Source organism: Gavia stellata, chromosome 4 (assembly GCF_030936135.1).
Source record: "Gavia stellata isolate bGavSte3 chromosome 4, bGavSte3.hap2, whole genome shotgun sequence".
Lineage (NCBI taxonomy): Eukaryota > Metazoa > Chordata > Aves > Gaviiformes > Gaviidae > Gavia > Gavia stellata.
Window position 1 is genome coordinate 84,779,047 of NC_082597.1, and position 14,342 is coordinate 84,793,388.

At 49.4% G+C, this 14,342-nt stretch overlaps 1 protein-coding gene across 1 annotated transcript; it reads right to left on the reverse strand.

Annotated features, from left to right (window-relative positions):
• Positions 1–2,049: 2,049 nt before the first annotated feature.
• LOC104253590 (C-type lectin domain family 4 member D-like) lies at positions 2,050–7,006 on the reverse strand. Its single transcript, XM_059816733.1, has 5 exons — positions 6,967–7,006; positions 4,020–4,112; positions 3,265–3,416; positions 2,915–3,033; positions 2,050–2,191 (listed from the first exon to the last, which is right to left on the reverse strand). The coding sequence occupies exons 1-5, from the start codon at positions 7,004–7,006 to the stop codon at positions 2,050–2,052; spliced, it is 546 nt and encodes a 181-aa protein (XP_059672716.1).
• Positions 7,007–14,342: the final 7,336 nt, after the last annotated feature.

Genomic DNA, 14,342 nt, shown 5'->3' on the forward strand with positions numbered 1-14,342 from the left:
AGTGGCAGCAGAGAAGGATTTTGTTCTACATGAGATACACCACCATCCTGTGAAGCTGGAGAGGACTGGAGCACCAGGAAGGGGAAGGGAGGCAATTTCCAGCACAGCACTTCTCCAGTTCCCTCATACCACCACGAGTCTCTGCTGACCACCACTTTTTGACAGCTGTCTGTGACACTGCTTCATGTTGGCTTGTGTTATGGACAGTATCCTGGGGAATTAAGTCAAATCCCTACAAGTGTCGATACTACACTGGTGGAAATATCCCTGTCAACCAGTTGGGGTGGCTCGTTTCCAGAAAAGGACTCCTGAATCTTCCCACCTGTCAGATTATGTGGTTGAACAACATCAGGCAGTTATGAACCCCAGGAACCTCATCACTGAAAACGGATCAGGGGTCCACGTGTCCAAGCCAGCTCCCATAGAGAAGACCAGAAGTCTTGACCAGCTATGGGAGAGACCTTTTTCCCTTTGTCTCTGGCATGAGACAGAGTATAGGGAAGACCAGGGGATTTTGGGGCCAGCTATGTGTGGACTGAATGACTAAGCCTCGCTACTGGAGGGGTCCATATTGCATATGTGTAAACACATATTTTTTCTGCTAGCAGGCTTTCATCCTGCTGGCAACTAGAGAGGGGAACAAGGTCAGGCTGCTCATGCTGTTTGTGTTTGCATCAGTGCTTTTGGTCTGTGTTAACCTGTGTGGCTGCTTATATGTACATATTCTTTTTCTTCCATATGTATCTATATATGTATATATTGTACATACACGCTCAGTCTCACTACTGGCTGCAGCTGGGGACATGGAGCTGCAGCGGCCTTGCTTCTGCTGGGCTACAGGATTCAGCAGGTCCTACCACCACCCTCTGCCATTCACAGAACTACTCCCACTGAATTAGATTAGGAAGGGAAATCTCCTGGTCACCTTGTCTCCAGTACAAATTCTCTCCTCTCTGGGACACAGAGAGAGGATTCACTTTCATAGGTAGGATGGAGTCGCGCAGCCAGGAGATGCACACCAGTGCCCTGTGGGGAGCTGGCACTGTTTGGTCGGGAAAGGTTAGGCAGATGATGTTTCCTGAGGCAAACAAAAGTGGGAGCACAGGGGCCAGGAAGTAGGAATGGGTGGAGAAAAGGTGGGATCTGTGGTGGCATATGGTCTGCAGCAGGACATGAAGGCAATTTGGTAGGCAATGCACTTCTGGAAGGGTCCTCATGTGCAGCAGCAGCCCTGCTCCTTCCTGCCTCTTCTGCAGCACGGTCTGGCCTGGGCAGGTATGCCCTTACAGGGACCACTGCGGTGTCGGCCTCCCAGGAAGGCTGCTGCATCAGGGGAATCTGGAATCAGCTCTGAGTTGGAAAGAGGACTTCTTCCTAGAGGTGGCACTGGATGACTGGTGACCCCAGTTATTTTGCTGCTGGAGACATCTCCTCATACTTAGTCAACCATGTGCAGGTCAGACTCCTGGCACAAGCTCCTGTTACTCTCCCGGGCAAGACTTTCAGCAATGGAAACAAATACTCGTAACATCCCTAGAGCTGGTTTCCTGTGCCCAGTCCCCTCCGGAGCGTTGGCTGGGTGCAACGGGACTGTGTAGCCAGCTTGTCTCTGAGGGGTTTACTCTCCCTGGGTGGATGCAACTTCTGCTGCAGTAGTTGCGTAAGGCTCTATCCTGGCACAGCAACATGTTTTGATCCTGCTTATACAAAACACGTGCAGCTTAGAGAGGGAAAGAGACAGAGAGGAAGACGCACACACAGAGAGCACAGAGCCTTTTTCATTGGTCTAATCTTGTATTTTGTCTTGTACAGGAAATCAGTATTTGTTCAGCAAAACCAATGCAAGAAGAGGACATTCTCTGCGCCCCAAGAAAAAGCAGACACCTCTGCTCAAGGAGACAAAGGAAATTGCAGCTCTGAGCATTTGTCTTCAATTCCTGCGTCTTCTTTTTGGAGACCTCAACCTCTTTTTAGCCAGTGGCTGCTGGACACACTCAGGGAGAAGAGGACTCAAGAGCCCAGGATTCACTCAGGATGATGGTTGCTCCATCACACAGTTACTGCTGCAGCTTCACAAATTCGATAAAGGTCCTCGCATCGGCTATCATTCCAGTTGTGTATTTCTGAACTGGTATGGATTATAACGCACATCTCAGCAGCCACATTACTTGGTTCCCCTTTCCGCCAGAACCTGAGATAGAGGCAGACATGTTACTCCCCAGCGTACCCCGTAGAGCACTGCTGGAACAGGCCACAGCAGGACGCAAGGCTTGGAGGGGAGAGAGAAAAATTCCAGACGCTGATTCACGGACAGAAGCAGTACCCTTCCTCCCGCTCTGCTATCCCACTGGCACCAGTCTCATGTGGAAACCTGCCTTCTTCCCACAGCCACCACAACAGGGCCCTGCTCGGTGCTGGTGGGGGGAGCTGCTCACCCCGCTCACCCCGTGCTCGTCCCACCCAGCAGAGGCACGTGTCTGCCCCCAGGGCAAGTTTGTCCTCCAGAACAAGGCGCAGCGAGGACAGCCCTGGTCACTGCGCCCTGTGCCCCATCTCTCCCACAGCATCACAGCGCTGGCCATGCCCGTGCGTATCCGTGCGCATGTGCGTGGTGGGGGCAGTATGGAGGTCAGGCAAGGCTGGTCATCTCTGCAGGGTTCTTCCTGCTGGCCAGACACAGCTTTTTCTGTGCCTACAGCATTGTTGGCCATGACACAGGTACTTAACTAACAACCACTTAACCGGCACGGATGGGGCCGCGTGAACCTGGTGTCCGACACAGCCCTCGCCTGCTCCATCATTGTCCTCTCACGGGGAGTTGTCTCACCTCGCTCTCATGCACCAACAGACACCCTCACCTACTCTCTTGGACTACCAGGAGCTGCACCAAATACTCTCCATCGGAGATACTCACGCTGCCGTTGCATTAAATGGAGTCTGGTCCACCCACTGCCACTGGCCCACCTGCCGTGCTCTCAGACCGATGTAGTAATTTCTTCCTAATGGACCTGGGAGCTCTTTAGTGAGGAAAGCCTGGAAAGCAGGGAGAGTGCAATGTCCAATCCCCATGAGGTGCAGGAGGGAGCAGAGGGAGGGGGCAGGCGTCCCTGTGGGGTGGGGCTGGTGGCAGAGGGGAGCGGGTGCGGAAGGGATGTAGAAAGGACACCCCCCCCACCCCTGCAGGGACAAGGAGGGGCTGAGCCCCCTCCAGGGTCTGGCACTGCCTCTCGGGCTGCTGTGCCCCTCTCTCAGCCCTGCACGTACCTGCTCTGCTTCGGTGTTGATCACCACCAGGTGGGAGCCCATCCCAGTGCAGTTCTGCTCACTCTTGTCCCAGCGCATCCTATCATCTGACATGTAATAGCAGCTTTTTTGAAAGCGTTTCCAGCCCTTTGGGCAGCACGTCCAGCCTCGCCCTGTGCGGGGAGACATCGCAGAGATGAACGCTAATAAGAAGAGAGATGGTGACTGCAGGATCCCTCTTCTCCATGTTCTCCTTAGAGCACTTTTCCTGACAGAAAGGGCTTGAAAAATCAAGGCTGGTACAGGTATTTCTTCCAATTGCTTTGGGGCATGACCAGTGAGCTTTGTGCACACAAATCCCTGGCAATCCTTGTAACATCATCTCAGGTCTTGACAAAGACAAAGTGATTTTGGTGATCTGGTTTGACTTCTCGTTGTAGAGTCCCTTTAGGCCTCTAGGCCCAGGGAAGAGGGAATGTTGTGTCTTTCCCTGACTGCAGCCGCACTCTTATTATTGCTCCACTGTTAACCTTCCCTGTGCCGCCTCATGCTGTCCCTTTTATTTTGCAGTTTTAACAGCCACCCTGCCCTCCAGGACACCATTAACACGGCCCTCTCCTCCCCCTAAGCTGTCAGCAGGAAATCCTTTTCCCCCACCTCTCTCCTCTGGAGTGCCCCCTCCAGACTCGGCTCCCGCGGAGGCTTGCTGTCAGAGCAGACCCCAGCATTCATTGTCCCTCTCCCAAAGACCTCCTGCACCCCACAGCACTACTGACCTTTGCCTTGCGGCACCGCCGAGTCGCACTGCCACTCCGTGAATTTCTGCTGCAGGGCTGTGGGCTCCTCATCGCTGGGGGAGAGGGGCACGACTGGAAAGGGAGAGGGAAGGCGGCAGGATTACCCCTTCCTCCCGGCTCCTCACACACCATCTCTGGGCTTCACTCCTGTTTCCCCATTTCCCCACCAAGCACTGCCTCAGCATCGCCTCTCCTCGGGCTGCCTCTTCCCATTTCACAAGCGGTAGCTGCCGGCCTCTGGGCAAAGGGAACAGGCATTGCTGCTCCCAGCACCCCACAGCTGCCCGCAAGGACTCCTCTGCCCACTGACCGACAAGACCTAGCCAGGGGGACTGGCCAACAAAGCTAGCGAAGCCTGCGACCCACCCGAGCAGTGCCTGGTGGCCATAGGCAGCCTGCGGTCCGTCGACAGAGTCCGTCCCAGCACCGGGCAGCTGACGTCGGGCCCCCTCGGGGGCTGTGGAGCTGAAGGTGTGGGGCTAGTGGATCCCTGGTCCACGGCTCTGAGAAAACTAGCCCGAAGAAGTGGCGTGGCTGCCTTCCCAGGCAGAAAGAGACAATCTTCCACGTCAGAGAGCAGAAGGACCACTGGGAGGACACTGCACTGAGGACATGCCGGACAGCGTGGGATCGATTCCACCCAACCACAGGCATTTACCATGTAGATAGCTACAGCCAAGCTGCCTCTCCAAATCTCTTTACAATCAGTGAATTAAAAGAAGCACTTCAGTCGCACAGTTTCTCTCTTCCCAAGACAGACATCAACAGTAGTTTGGATGAGTAACGCATCAGATGGGCCTATTTCAGCAGCAGCAAAGACAGCAGTCCAGGTGAAAGTAATCACATACAGCTAGAGCTGCTGAATCCGGGGTGGAAGGTGGGCTCCTAGGACGTACCAGCCAGTTCACGGGGAATAACGCAGTGTTGGTGACAGCTGTCAGCAGGCCACGTCCACAACCTCAAAGACTGTAGAGTTGTCGCTAACTCAAACCCTCAGCGATATTGATTGGAAGCTGATCAGGGTGTGCTAAGTGATAGAGATGCCTCTTTTTATCAACCATTTCATTTAGAAATATTGTTACTAGTGAGGAGGGCAGAGTGATCGTAGTGGCCTCTGTGCCTGATGGGTGAATTCCTATAATGGAAGAAGGCTCAGAGGAGCTGGGCAAGGGCGCTGCGTGGCTGACCACACCTGTTGCAAAGAAAGGTGACCTTATCTCAACACAAAGGGCCTTTGTTCTAGTTCAGTTGAGTGAATCAACCAGTTGTATCAGCTGAGTGAATGGACCAGCTGTGTAACTGTTCATCCCTCTGAAGATGAAAAAGAGGGCAATGTCTTCCTAAGTTAGCCAGACCAGCATGGGGCGAGTGTATACGTGGCTCAGCCCAAAATAGTGTAAAAAACTGAATGACTAACAAAAACATGTCTGAAGAAAGCAATGGGCCTGAGCTGGCTTTAACCCACATATTCCTTCTTGGTCACTGGGGACACCCAGTGTCCTGATGTTGAGCATATTGCAGAGACTGGTAATGAGAATCACATTTGTATTGTGATACAACTGTGCATTGCAATTGCTACCCTCAACCCAGGACACCTCATCATATGACAGGTAATAGCAGCTTCTTTGAAAGCACCTCCAGCCATTCAGGCAGCATGTTCAGCCTTGCTCTTTGAGGGGAGAGACCACAGACATGAATGCTAATAACAAGGGAGATGGTGACTGCAAGGATCCCTGTTCTCCAGCAACAGTGCTCAACTGTTCTCCCCAGTTCACTGTGCAGGGTATTGACCTCCTCTACAGTTTGGCTCCTGCCCCAGCAAGGACAGAAAAGTGAGATGTTACTGGAAATCATGCTCAGTAACTCCCACAATGTTTCAGGGGCTGCTGACCTGTTCTAGTCACGCATCTTGATGCCCATCATTAAGCAAAGCCCATCTCCTGAAGTAGTCTCAACCCTTCACCTGGAACAAGCCTGTGGTAGTCCAGTTGGCCTCAGCCACAAGGATCGTTTCCTCACCAGCAACCTGAAAATGTCCTCTTTCATACCTTATTGCTAACACCCTGTGCTCCTCTTCCCCTGTGATGTTCGTACCTACGCTACCCTGACAGGACTCCACCTCTGTCTTCTCCTTAGTCACTGCATAAAGGCTCCAGTTTTCCTCTGCTCTCCTCAGGAGTCCCACCCAGCCCTGTCCATCTGCTTAACCTTTAGCCAGACCTTTGAAGGGCCCTTTCTCCAGGACCCAGACTCTCATGTCTGCTCATTCCTATCTCCCAGGCAGTGACCTTTGCCTTCAGTCATGCTCAGCGCTGTGATGGAGGTGGACAACTGCGAAGGGAGAGGAAGCGTTAGAGAGATGGTTTAGGTTGAAAGGGAGCTCTGGAGGTCATCTTGTCCAAACTCTTGCTCACCAGGAGCCAGTGGCCCAGGATCGTGTTGAGACAGCTTTCGAATATTTCCAAGGATGGAGACAGCATAACCTCTCTGGGCAACCTGTGCCACTGCTTGGTCACCCTCACAGTGAAAAGGTGTTTCCTGATGTTCAGGGGGAACCTCTTGTGTTTCAGTTTGTGCCCATTGCCTCTGGTCCTGGTCACTGGGCACCACTGAAAAGAGCTTGGCTCCACCTTCTTTGCACTGTCCCTTCAGTTGTCTACGCACGTTGATAAGATCCCCCCGAGTCTTCTCCAGGCTAAACAGTCCCAGCTCTCTCAGCCTTTCTTCATAGGAGAGATGCTCCAGTGCCTTCATCATCTTCGCGACCCTTTGTCAGACTCTCTCCACTAAGTCCATGTCTCTTTTGTACTGAGGAGCCCAGAACTGGACACAGTACTCCAGGTGTGGCTTCACCAGTGCTGAGTAGAGGGGAAGGATCAGCTCCATTGACCTGCTGGAAACACTCCTCTAATGCAGCCCGGGATACCATTCGCCTTCTTTGCAGCAAGAGCACACTGCTGGCTCATGTTCAATGTGGTGTCCACTAGAACCCCAGGCCCTTTTCTGCCAAGCTGCTCACCAGCTGGGTGGAGAGAGGTCACAGACCACAGGAGCAGGGGGAATCAGCTGCCTAACCTCCAACTTGCCTGCACTGTAACTGCTCCCTTCTGCCTGCCAGTTAACTTCTGCCACGTTATGGCTGGTCTAGAGTTAGCCATGTGGCCGTGCAACCAACGCACAGGGTTTTGAGCATGTGGAGATTCAAGCAGCACGGCAGGGCGAGGGGGAGCAATGAGGCTCTCTGTAATAAATTCTCCAGAGAATGGAAAAATCGAAGCTTCTGTAGTAGGTTGGACTTGATGATCTTACAGGTCTTTTCCAACCTTAGTGATTCTGTGATTCTGTGTGAGGCACTGCTAAATGAAGCCAGAGTGAATGGGACAAAGTAGTGCTCTGGGACCTGCGGGCCAGGCAGCCTGGCCTGCAGCTTTAAAACATTGCCATGCAGGAGCTTGGGATAGGACTCATGACTGGGATGTCTTGCGCATTCAGCAATGCTGTATGGCATCAGCAAAGTGTAGGTGATGTTTTTATTGAAAGGAACACTCTGCATGGAAAAGGGGGTAAAGCAAAATTGCAAAATTTGTGTGGCCCAGAAATCACAGGTTTGCACTAATGATTAGGGGACCATCTCGATTTGGACTTTTACCGTCAGTCTTTCTCCCACCATTAGGAGGACAGGAAACATATTATTTCAGTTTTGGGCCCCTCACTACAAGAAGGACATTGAGGTGCTGGAGCGTGTCCAGAGAAGGGCGACGAAGCTGGTGAGGGGTCTGGAGCACAAGTCTGATGAGGAGCGGCTGAGGGAGCTGGGGGTGTTCAGTCTGGAGAAGAGGAGGCTGAGGGGAGACCTCATCGCTCTCTACAACTACCTGAAAGGGGGTTGCGGAGAGGTGGGTGTTGGTCTCTTCTCCCAAGTGACGAGTGACAGGACAAGAGGAAATGGCCTCAAGTTGTGCCAGGGAAGGTTTAGGCTGGATACCAGGGCTGTTGTGGGGCAGAGATTCTTCCCATCCTAGTAGGGACCAGCTTACACCCGCAGGCACAAGGGTGCATTATTGCTTCTTAAGTTCCTCAGCCTAGCGACTATCATCACAGTGCAACATCATCAGACTGTGAGGATCCCTGCAGCAGGGAGGCATATTGGCCACATGCAGTTGCCACCACACTAACCAGGAGTGTTCGTACAGCTGCGAACTCTTTAAGCGGGAAAGAGCCGAATCAGCTGTCACATGGTGAAGACACTTTCCAAAAAGGCAATTGAAGCTTCTGTAATCACATTGTCTTCTCCCACTACTCCCCTCTCCCCCAGTCCCTTCCACCTCCAAGCAAAATAAATACATTCAAGAGCGCACCGAGATAGATGTGTATGAGACTTGCTTTGAGGACAATGGCAGAAATGAGCAGGACCCAAGAGCTAAGCAGTGGACAGCTTCTGTTCTCTGCTGGGGCTGAAAAACAAAAGGCAAGAGCAGGAGTCACACACCACGCAGAGACAAGGACAGGATTGACCAGGAAACTCAGCAGCCCTCACCAGACAGCTGGCCTCCTGCAACAGCATCCGGAGAGAAAGGTGTGGAGTCCCACAGACCCTTTTGTAATATGTGGGCACTGAAGGGGGCAGCAAGCCATAGCGTCTCTGCTTTGCTGGAGCTCCTCTCCTTCCCCCTTGCCCCTGAGCACTTGTCCAACCCTTCACGCCCCTGTTCCCTTCTCTCCCCTCTCTCATTCTCTTCTTTCCCATGCTAGTCACAGCCCACATCATTGGTTGCAGAGGGAGGGTCCCTTGCACTCATGATAACCGCCAGCGCTGGTTCCAACTAGGTGGGATGTGGGACTTGGACACTGCTTGCCTTAGCGTTGCTTAGAAGCTCAAGAGAGTGGACACCTGCCCAAACTCCCACCACCAGATCCCAGAGCCTCATCCCTCCTGTTCCCACCCTGACTAGACACGACAGTAGAGGCAATCCCCCCATCACCTGCAGTCCCTTGACTGGGCATCCCTCCAGGGGTCATCGTCTCTGATGAACGGTTGCTTTTCTCTCCACAGAGTCCCAGGAACACAGGGTGTTGCTGGTACACAGCTCTCGTATTGCAGAGAAAATTACACATCCCTCAGTACGGAAGGAAGTTCAATGACTTCCGATGCATTGTGGTGGCAGAAGCTTAGAGAAAAAAAAGAACAAGCACCATCTAGAGTAGGGACACACACAATCACTTCACCTTCTGAGCCAGTTCTCAGGTGATGGTTATCATAAAACAAGCACTGAAAGCCCCGAACTTCATGCAGCAGCATTCTCATGGAAAGAGGAAGAAAGAGATTGGACAGAGGAACTCTGCATCAGCCCTGTCATGCACTGCTCGTGCACATTCAGCTAGTTTTACCATCTGCAGTCGTAACCTTGCATCTGCTGGTTTGCTTCCTGGAAAAGGAATGGTTCATAAAGGAACAGCCCCATTCTTCACATCTGGAGCTCCAGTAATCACTCGTGCAACCCAGTGATTTCTGGGCCACATGCACTTTTTTCATGAATACGGGAGCCAATGGTGAGTGCTAGCTGTGCAGCAGTATCATCTCTCCCCCCCATCTTCCCACCAGGAAGGCCTGAAAAGGAAAATAGAAAGAAATAGAAAGCTATTTCTTTTCTGAGCAGGTTACTTTTGATTGTGGGGAGGGGATGAAGGCGAAGAGTTTGTCCTCTCTCTTATAATTTTTTTGTTTAATCATCTAGGTGCACTTTGTTACTGTCACTTTCTGGGAATTCTTTATGATGTTTCACTTCCCAAAGCATCTCCAACTCCCACCTCTAAAGCCTCCTTCAAAATTTGCACAATAAATAACAATGTTCTGCCAGCAGTTCCTACCGGGTGAGTCGCTTGGTTTTTATTACCCCAGCACCACACATCTGTGCCTTCTGTTTCAGCATTTTGTGGACAGTAACAAAAAGAGATTCCCAAGTACAGGTGGAGCATGCGAAGTTTAGGACTACAATGAACAAACCAGGAGATGTTTTCATCTGTGACATGCAAATCTTGGAGCAAGCATTGAATCCACCTACTGTTCCGCGTCTGGCTGACATATTACAGGACTGGAATTTTCCTGCCACTCATCCACTCGTTCAAAAATATAATCTGCTTATTCTCAGTAATGTAGTAAAATGTCTTCAGACACCACTGAGCTGAGTTGCTCAGTGTCAAGCTACTTGCCAACTACTGTGTCTAGCTTTTCTGTCCCTTGACCTTGGAGGGAGCGGTTGTCTTCTATCTTCAGTCCCCTAGCAGGAAAGAGGGGCAGACATTGTCCCATTTCTTGGGTGGTTGTGAAACTAGATTCCAGCTTTGCTCAGCAGTCTTATTGTGTCTGGAGACAACAACTTGGAACTAAGTTTCATTTCCAAAAGGAAAACTCTCTGAAGGGGAAACCTCACCTAGGATTTCCCTACCTGCATGTGGAGAAAAGTGGTGGTACTCCTCTACCTGCCTAGCAGGAAAGAACTCCTCCATCCAGCCTTGGTAGGGAAGGAGTTACCATTGGACATCTGCAGAGAGTGACTGGCGGCTCCTCATGGCAAGGAGGAGAGGAGCTCCTGGGAGGTGGGGTCTCTGGGATTTAGAGGCAAGAGAGAAGATAGAACTCAGGAAGGAGGAGAACCATCGGAAAGCACTGAAGATGTGGAGCCAGTCAAAGTCCAGTGGAAGGCAGAGTCCCACTGGAGAGCTTGTTGTCATTACAGAATAACAGAAACTGAATGCCTTTGTATGATAAATTAGTTTGCTGTCTTAAAACAATGACTGTGGATAAATAATGATCTACAGGGTTAAGAGTCCATGAAAAAGCTATTAAGGCTGTCAAAACAAAATGAAGAACTAGGGTAAAGCTAATTCTGGCAGGGGGAGACCACGACCACCCACTCAAAGACCACCCATTCAAGAAACCCACTAACTCAAATGATTAAGGAAATGAAATTATAAAAAAAACCTATTGAGCCTACCAGATCCCTGGTATCTATATAGTATCTAGTATCTATACTAGATAACTAGCATTTTGCATATCTAGTAGGCAAAATACCTGTTTGCATACTAGATAGAAAAACATAAACCTATCATGTTTTGAGAGAGAATTACTGTGTATAAACTAATTAAATTGTGTGTCTAAATAACAGTTAGCTTGTACCAATGGCATGCTGATTTGTACCACGCACTCGTATCTGCGCACTTACATAATAAGGAAAATAGCACGACTCTGTGTGTAAGTTGGGTAATGCACACTGGGTAACGAACCCAAGTTTTTGGGACAACAAGCAGTGTGTGGACATAGGATATGAGTTGCTGAGAGTGAGGGTCCACTAGCAGTAATGGGGTGGGTGTGCACATGCATGTGCTGTATCAGGTTGGATCCAAGAAGGCATGAGACCTTTCATGGCACCAGTGTTTGTAGAGCACGAGCAGGGAGGTTGAAGTGAGATGCCCTCAGCCTTAAATAGCACCACTGCTCTTTCTCACCTCTTGCTGTCGTCACATCTTTCCTGTTTATCCACTACTTTGTAGAAACTAGGGTTCACTGAGAAAATAATAACCCATGATAAACTGGCTGATTCATTTCAGGTTAGGCTCACTGATGAGTTCCTCACAAAAGTGAGATCTTCTATAGCCGTTTGTAGTTGGTGGGCAGTTTCAGGCCTAAGCTGGCAAACTCCAACCCAATTAGTCGTATCCTCACCACCACTCAGAGGCACTACAGCAGTGCAGTATACCCTGGAAAGATGTCTGCAGCTATTAGGAGACCCCAGGAGAGGCAGAATACTGCAGCATGTCTTCTCAGTCAGCCTTGGCTACCACAACCACACAAAGCACTATGCTCCAGACCCTGCCCTGCCTTTCATAAAAGAAGCAATTGGTTCTTAAGATACTCCACACCTAGAGGATCTGAAAGATGAGATACGACTGTGGGCTCATGGCCATGATCACCTATGCATTCCTGAGATAGAAACAGCTCTCTCAGGAGCCTGTCCTAGACTGTCAGACAGATTCTCTGAGTCATCAAGAATCTTCTTCCCAGACTGGAAGGCACAATTCCTTACCTTCCTTCCCCCTTTTAATGTAAAGGAGCAGTAATGAGTACCCACCCATGCCTGAACGCATGAGTGTGTGTTACTATTTTAAAATAAAACACTGTAGCACTCAGACTCCTTCCCAGGGGAGATGCCAGGGATACAGGTACAGAGCAGATGTCTATTATGTTGGTAATGCCAAGTTGGGGAAACCTAAAGATCTTCCCTAGCTCTAGGCCAGCATCTGAGAGTGCAGGCAGATCCCTGAATATATCTTCTGGCAGGGGTTCCATGCAGTTACTGCTGTTGGAGACATCTGAAGTAGGTTTCTTCCTCATTTCTGGAGCTTAGCCCTCCAATGCATTCACAAAGAATAATCATAGAATCTGTCCCAGGCTTTAATTTTTCAAGGCTTAAGCAAACTATGTTTAACAAAACCTATCTTAAGGCTGGTTCCTCATTCCCCCTCCCCATTATCTTCTGCATTTATTCCAGTTTCAGTGTATCATAAGCTACTCAGTGACCCACAAATATGCCCAGATTTTTTTCCTCTCTTGCCATTTCCCATCGATAAGCTTTTAGCTTAGAGAAGAAACTCTTGATGAAGAGTTCAAAATAGTTCTGCACTTTAAAATTTCATCCTATTTCCCACACTACAGTCTTCAGTGACATCTGATTATTTTCAGATAATATTCATACACTCTGTACCAACAATGCCCATGTATTTGTGATATCAGCAAGGTGACTCAGCATGAGATCATGATGAAAATGCTAAATGAAATTTACGCCTAGTACAATTCTTCATGCTCTGCTGGTACATTATGAAGGAAACATTTCTAACACCTTGGATATAATCGCTGAATCCCAAATGTGTTAACAGTATGTTATCATATTGTGTACAAACAGATAGGAACAAAAAAAAGCTTTTATTAAAGACACCACAAAATACCAGAGGCAAAACAAGGTTCTACAAAAACATTAAATATCAGTGTTAAAAGTACCCAATTTGGAAGAATATTCTCTACTGTAGAAAAGGGAGCAAGTTCAATTTTCTGGAATATTTAAAACTAGCTTTGTGGAAATTTTTCATACGTCGAGGTTGAGGAGATAATCATGCACTGTTAGGTTTTAATTCCTGAGAATCAAATCATAAAGTCTTCAGCTCTTTCTCAGCTTAGAATCCCCAAAACTTCAAAAGAGAATAGCTGTAGGACTTTGCCAAGAGAAAAAATGGTAGCATTTGAACATTTGACTTCAAATACAGAATAAAGATTTTCAAGTTCAGAATGGTTGAAGGATTTGGGGGATCTTTCTGGATAACATTTGCTATTGGATGTACCTGTAAATGATTTGTAGTATTATTAGTGCAGGTCACTTCACTGACTTTGGTTTATTCACAGGTTTGACATATGTTTATATGGGCACAGTGAAAAGAAATGATTGATCCTTGTATCCCTTACTTCCCAGCTCTTTTGCTGAAGAATCTGCTCAGCTATGACCCATGAGATCAAGTGGTTGCAGACAGTGAGGAAAAGGAAAAAAGGACCCCTGGATTAAAATGATCACTTTGTAAATCTGCTGCAAGCTTAATTTGCCTGCAGATTACCTGCAGGTATGTCTCCAGGGCAGTAAATACTTCCCAGTCCTTCAGCTGTGCTCCATTTTCAATGTAATCTTAAATCCTCTTCTTTCTAAGTTCTAGTGCAAGTGCATCGTGGGCCTTATCTCCTGGGATGCCCAACGCAGTCTCATTCATATAAACTGAGCAGAGATTGCGGGTGGCTTCAGTGGTGTAAGGGGGAAACTCCCATTCAGATTGCTGCTGATTGTGGCTCAGCTCATGAACGTGACCCCAAAGGCCACTGGCTTGGAGGGACTGCACATCTACCATCTCTGTCACTGACTCCACAGAATCACAGAATCATTAAGGTTGGAAAAGACCTGTAAGATCATCAAGTCCAACCATCAACTCAACACCACCATGCTCACTAAACCATGTCCCGCAGTGCCACATCCACACGTTCCTTGAACACCTCCAGGGATGGTGACTCCACCACCTCCCGGACAGCCTCTTCCAGTGTCTCACCACTCTCCCAGTAAAGACATTTTTCCTAATATCCAGCCTAAACCTCCCCTGGTGCAACTTGAGGACGTTTTCTCTTGTCCTATCACTTGCCACTTGGGAGAAGAGACCAACACCCACCTCACCACCACCCCCTTTCAGGTAGTTGGAGAGAGCGATGAGGTC

Excerpts from the sequence above, each read along its gene's own strand:
- LOC104253590 (XM_059816733.1), bottom strand. The coding sequence starts at position 7,006 with ATGAGCCAGCAGTGTGCTCTTGCTGCAAAGAAGGCGAATG. Across the intron at positions 4,113-6,966 it reads TGCTGCAAAGAAGGCGAATG|TCGTGCCCCTCTCCCCCAGC; the intron begins GTATCCCGGGCT and ends CTCCCTTTCCAG. Across the intron at positions 3,417-4,019 it reads GGCGGTGCCGCAAGGCAAAG|GGCGAGGCTGGACGTGCTGC; the intron begins GTCAGTAGTGCT and ends CTCCCCGCACAG.